At 34.1% G+C, this 6,149-nt stretch overlaps 1 protein-coding gene across 2 annotated transcripts; it reads right to left on the reverse strand.

Moving 5' to 3' along the window:
* Positions 1-86: 86 nt before the first annotated feature.
* Positions 87-3,921, reverse strand: LOC104119287 (O-fucosyltransferase 19). 2 transcript variants are annotated; one of them, XM_009630743.4, is made up of 9 exons: positions 3,121-3,247; positions 2,616-2,708; positions 2,284-2,356; positions 2,112-2,182; positions 1,928-2,016; positions 1,699-1,831; positions 1,391-1,623; positions 835-1,311; positions 87-731 (listed from the first exon to the last, which is right to left on the reverse strand). In XM_009630743.4, exons 3-9 carry the CDS (start codon positions 2,339-2,341, stop codon positions 476-478), a joined length of 1,317 nt encoding a protein of 438 aa, XP_009629038.1. In that variant the 5' UTR covers positions 2,342-2,356; positions 2,616-2,708; positions 3,121-3,247; the 3' UTR covers positions 87-475. The 2 variants fall into 2 exon arrangements, with proteins under 2 accessions (XP_009629038.1, XP_009629037.1); XM_009630742.4 differs by lacking the exon at positions 2,616-2,708 and having other exon boundaries at positions 3,121-3,921.
* Positions 3,922-6,149: the final 2,228 nt, after the last annotated feature.

Raw genomic sequence — 6,149 nt, forward strand, 5'->3', positions numbered from 1 at the left:
AAACAGTTACTAAGTAAATCTTTCAATCCATAATGGAATGAGAAGGAAAAGACAGACAAATATGAAGATGAAGAACTCAGCAACCGTGTACAAAGACGTGTATAATAATTTTCGTAAATTGTTACATATGAATCTGTGGAAAACCTAATAAATAAACTAATTACAAAAACCAAATCATAATAAATACTAAGAAAATGAATAAAATTCTATACTGCACAGTAAAGAATGATTTGAGTACCTGTATTGTATCTGCCTCTTTTACTAGCCACCGTCTCTGCTTCCAAAGTTGCTTGCTGGCTTAAGATTTGTTAATCAAAGTAATTCATATGGTGAAATTCCTCTTTGATTCTGCTTGCTGCCTAATATACTAAAATGCATAAAAGGCCAAAATTTTGGCAGCCCCTTGAATATATTGTAAGATCATATGCTGGCATTTGTCTAATCTACAACCTATTACCAACTTGAATATAAACCTTTATCTTTGTGTAGCAGCTTTCAAACTCGGTCTCTTGTTAATTTTCTGCTTGTTCACTTCCATCAAAGATCTATCACAGATACAACCTGGAAAAGGATTAGCATAAAAGTTTTCTTCTAATCTTGGTAATTCTCCAGCTTGTCTAAGGTAAGGAGCTCCTAATCTGTTGGAATGTAACGCCTTGATCTCTGAAGCAAACTCTTCCCAAGAGATCGCACCCTTATCCAACAAATCAACCAATCTTACAACATTGTGTCTGAAATGAAGAGAAATACCAAAAGAAAATTGTGAGTTTGGTCAAATCCTAGATAATTTAAGTAATGACAAAGGAAGTATGAAAATCTTAATATAATAGTAACCTGTCGGGGTTTATGGTCTTTCGAAATCCTTCAAACCTTCTATGCCCTTGTACGGCCTTTGCCATATTACCATCATATGTATAAACAAAGACGTCACTTTCAAGGGCTACGAGATAATCTAGGGCAGCAAGACGGTTTTGATAATGCCTGAAAGCCTCAAGTTCTTCCTTTGTTGTAAGAGTTGAGTGAGAGAAAACATTGGGATACTCTTTCCGAAACGCATCCATACTGTTGTTGCCATAAATTTCCCCAGCGACGATATATATTCTAGTCATGGAAGGATAGCCCATTGCTTTAAGAAACAATGCAGCCTCCCTAGGAGACATAGGGCAGCCCCCTTGCAGTCGCTTCTCATTGCCGTCTATCTCTTTCTCTTTCCAGTGCTTCACTTGATACCTCATAATACGAAGTTCCTCAGCCTCTTCAGCAGTCAAATTGTTGCTGCAGCCAGTAAAGGCTAGCATGTCTTTTTCATATCTGCATACATGCTAAGTAACTTATCCAAAGATGGAATTGTTGAGAAACTGACGAAGGGACGCCATGTTAGAGAGATTACCTTAAGTGGAGAGCAATGTATGGTTCACCATTATCTCTAAGTCTATCGAGCAACTTCTTTCCAAGCTCCTCAATCTCATTTGTGTACCGTAGAGCCTCATAATTTGCTCGACAGCGAAGCCTCTGAATAGAGGACGCCAGGCCATTGTTAGCAAGCCTTGAATCTGTGTGGGTAAATTGTATCACCTTATGCTTCTTTAGTAAAGAAAGAATCTCTCTTCTATAGTAACTAGCCTGCAGAAAAGCATCAAATTTTAGTTCCAACAAGCAAAAAGTTTTAGCATTCTAACTGCAGTTCTTTTTACAGACCTTTGACCAAGACACAGGTGCTTTCTGAAGGGGGGTCACAGCTGCATATTTTGGTGGCAAAGATTCAACAATCTCAATGTCTTCTCTTAAAACGTCAATGAAGCGTCTCCAGTCAAAAATATCTTTAAAATCACTGCAACAAATGGAAAGGGATTAGAACTAAAACAAAAAGGTTCCGAGACGTGTCATGCTCGAATCTAAACTGATCAGAAGAACTAAAGAATTGAACCTGGGATCTGTCCAAAAGGATTCATGATCAAGGGAAGGAAGAACCAGAGTGGCATTCAAAATCTTTGCAATAGCCACCATATCACATATCTGCAGTAATCCAACAACAATTGTTATAAGGCTTAATAAATTACATCTCCACATTAGCTTGAAATATGGAATAAACAGCTTGAAGCTTCACTCACCCCTGTTCTCATTTGGTTTAATCCTCCATTGGCATGAACCAAGATATATCCATTGGTCGAAGAGCCAGTTCCTAAAATATTCCAAATGTAAGCATACACAAAGTAGGAATGAAACTGATCCATTTGGAACAAAGTGAATATTGAGGATTCAAGATCTAAAAGCTTGACATACTTATTCGATTCCTAGGCCGAGCAATGCATTTGTAGTAATTATCACTAGATGGCTTCATCCATATTTCTGGTACCTGTCCAAAACAATCAAGTATTGAACAAGTGCTTTAGATATGTCAATCAAGCCTAAAAATTGCGAGTAATCGAAACGAGAAACCATATCTTGCTCAATGCAAAACATCTTCCATAAGCAATCAACTGGAAATAGAGTAGTAATGAAGGTTCTAATTCAGGAGATTTACTGAAAAAGCTAAACAGAGAACAGTAACTTGAACTAGAGAAAGTCAATATCTCATTTAATTAGCCAAAAAATAAACAGAATATCCAACATACTTGGTCCAGAACGGTCACCTAATCATTCCCTAAAGCCAGTTAGCCATTGCCCACATACAACCTTTAGCTTTATTGCTGCCTACTACGTCCATCCTTCCAGGTAAAACAATTATCAGAAAATGTGCCAAACCTAATTTTATCCATAAAAGTTAAAAATATGAAAAATAAAATTGTTACATAAGTTTCATCCTGAAAATTATTATTTCTAAAAATTCACCTTTTTAAGAAGTATGTCAAGCTTTGGACTAAAATGCAGAGTAAAAGCTGGTTTTTTTCCATGACGGTGGTGTTCAAACCAACTAGCGCGCACCTCAACTATCGCACCGGGTACCAGATAACTCCAGCACATATACCGGGTAATATTTTACATGAACACCAAAAATAGGTAATATTTTCACTATTCTAACTTAGAAGGAAAAAGGTAAAGCTAAAAAAAAAAGTAAAACTGTGCGAAAAAGAAAAAGGTAAAACTAAAGAGAGAAAGAAGTGATTTTGCACAACTTACAGGTAACTCCTTCATCTGACGTTTTTGCACAACCTCAGAAGCAGAAAAGGCAGTGGTCTCTGTTTCAGAAACAACTCTTTGAGCATTAATCCAATCATTCTTTAAATTCTGAAGAACAAAAAGTCCATTATCTCTCCTCATGAGATTCCCATTATTTACATCCTCAACATTACCATTCATCATAATAGAAAACTTGAGAAATACAGATAAAACCACCAAAACCAATAACAACCCAAATATGGTACGAACCATATTCTTTCTTGATCCTAAATATGCCATAATTGTACCAATACTTAATAAACATTCTTCTACTCTAAATACAATATTTTCTGGCACCCATTTACACGCTAATAAGTAACGTATTATCGAATTATGATGGTGATGGTGATAATGGTGATGATGAACGTTTCCACCGGCGTTGATATTTGTATTATTATCACCATAATAATCAAGCCCGATTTGTAAATGATCTGATAATTTTTCGGGGTCGTTCATGGTGTCGGCGACACGGCGGCGGTGGTGGGTGGTGGGTCCGCCGCCCACTCGGGGACTACCGCTGGCGGAATTGGTGGCGGTGCCACCGGTTGACATTTTATAAGTAGTCTAAACACAGAACCGAAGAAAGTCAAAAGAGAGAATTATGGGTCCAGAGAGAGGGAGGGGACCGGAGAAGTTTTCCCAGTTTGTGAACCATAGGTTTGTTTGTGTATATAGTGGCGTCGTACGATTTACGAGAGGAAGATTTTCGCAAGGGGAGGGGAGGTGTTGCCGATTGTGGAAGTGGTTCAAGTTATAACGCTTTTGTTTGTAGTTTTTGTTTGACAAAACACAAATTTAAAAGAAAAAATATAATAGGACTCTTTAAATATAGACCAAAATATGTACAAATTGTCAAAAAAAAAAAAAGGGATAGATCATGTCAACATCTTACTAGAATTTATAGAGTAAATATGTCATGATATTTTTATGGATATAAGAATATATTAATATGGATAAAATAAAAATATTTAAAATTAATGATTTTTCACATATAAGAAAACGTTAGTATTCCTTTAAACAAACCAAAAGTAAAAACGTCATATTGAGTAGAACATGGAGTAAAAAAAACGAACAAGGAGTAAAAAAGTTCTCAAAAATAAGAAATTATGTTGAAATTCCTTCTGTCTCAGTTTAGTTTGACAAGATATGGAGTGATCATAAGAAGAAGAAAAATCTTTCGAAATTTATAATATAAAATAAGTCATGAAATTTTGATTCACTATAAATTGTTGATGTATAAAATGAGAAGTTTAAATTAAATTATTTTTATTAAAAGAGTAAAATATTTTTTTGAAATAAACTAAAAAAGTATACGCTTAAATTTAGACGGAAGGAGTAATATAAGTGTAGATAGAAACAAAAAAGACAAAGAATTAAATCACCAGACGTCACTTCAACCAACGTTTTAATCTCACGGGAATAGTAGTTTGTGAGGAAGTAGCACTTGTTTTTATCCTATGAGGCAATCAAGTGAGTGTTGGAATCATTGGGCTAAGTACGGTTTGTCTCGTTTAAGAAAAGTTACATTGTAAACGTTAAAATCCTGATGAAATGGTTTGTCTGAAAATGGACCTTTTTGAAAATGAATGCGATAGTATCTACTTTAATTTCTCCACTGAGATTAAAACGTTGGTTGAAGTGACGTATAAAGATTTAACTTTTAGCTTCTTCTTTTTTTTTAATTTTAAAATTACTATATACTATAAAATATAAAATTTATACTAAGCAAGGGAAACGTGCAGGGTGGTTCTTGAGTTCTAGCTTTTGTATAATTTAGGAGGAAAATGATTGCTTGTTGGAGGTGATAAGAGAGGTTACTTTGAATGTCTACCAAAAATTTGTTCTTTCATATATTGAGGAGATTCACATGTATATTGCCACTGGCAGTTAGTACATTTTTTGGATAATAAGTTGAAGAAATTTATGTCTACAAAAAAGGTACAGCAATGTATGCCACATATATTGTTTTGATTTCACATAAGCAATAATGCATTGTTAGGACTTGGAATTCTTATTGACTTGAAAGAAAGGATTAACAATGAATATTTTTTTCATCCACTAGTGTTAAAAATAGTACCATACAGAGAATTTGATAGCCGTCTGACTTTCTATTTTACCAGTTTGATAGATTCAAACCATTAAAATGGATTCCATTAAAATATATGTAAAGTTGATATTAAGAAGGAATAAACGACCTTTCACAAAATGGAATCTCATGTGTGCGAATCCACCAGTAATTTAATTTCTAACTCTTTACCCTTCTTGGTTATTCCTTTTGGATTGACAAACAATAAGAGGCGGATCGGGTTCCTTATACTGTATATCTATATTAATAAATTATTGAATATTGATAAATATATATAACTTAAGATCGTTGTAAGTCAGTCGAAGTGATTTACTCATAAATAAACTTAAATGCATTATTTTTGAGATATAATAATTCCTTCCTAAGGGTTTTAAAGGAAAATTTCACTTGTAATTGGCTAACTTGCAACTACGTTTCTTTTGGGGATATATCATATTTCCTTTTTCCTTTATTAGGAAAAATTGGATTGCATTTAGACACCTTTATCACTGATGAATTTTTTCTAATCTTCACCCTTCTAAAGGATGTCTCTTTCATATAAATGCAAATTCCGTATAAAACAGTATTGACAGAGCCAAAAAAAAGAAGAAAAAAAGAGAGTTTATTTCAAGCTTGTTTTCCTATTTCAACGTCTTTATAGTTTCTTTATTTGTTTATTAACTAAAGATAAATCCTGGAAACATGTTATTCACAGCTTGAGCAATTTTGGACGTTTGCAAACTTGATAATTCCGGATGTTGCAAAAGAGGACAACCATATATGCATATATAGTATGAAAAACTTGTTAAAAAAGATAACTCAAGTGTTATAGGAAAGTGGGGAACAAATTTTACACAAGACGTTTAGTTGAAAACTAAGTTGTGAATTGGATTTTCTAATACTTTTGGTAATGACAACTCAATCT

The sequence above is a fragment of the Nicotiana tomentosiformis genome, chromosome 2 (assembly GCF_000390325.3).
Source record: "Nicotiana tomentosiformis chromosome 2, ASM39032v3, whole genome shotgun sequence".
NCBI classification, from domain to species: domain Eukaryota; kingdom Viridiplantae; phylum Streptophyta; class Magnoliopsida; order Solanales; family Solanaceae; genus Nicotiana; species Nicotiana tomentosiformis.

Bases quoted from the DNA above. Each gene is read 5' to 3' on its own strand.
- LOC104119287 (XM_009630742.4), bottom strand. From the start codon at position 3,711: ATGTCAACCGGTGGCACCGCCACCAATTCCGCCAGCGGTAGTCCCCGA. The intron at 2,357-3,120 runs GTAAGTTGTGCA...TGTTTTGGACAG, and splicing joins GTCAGATGAAGGAGTTACCT to GTACCAGAAATATGGATGAA. The intron at 2,183-2,283 runs GTATGTCAAGCT...GGAATATTTTAG, and splicing joins TCGGCCTAGGAATCGAATAA to GAACTGGCTCTTCGACCAAT.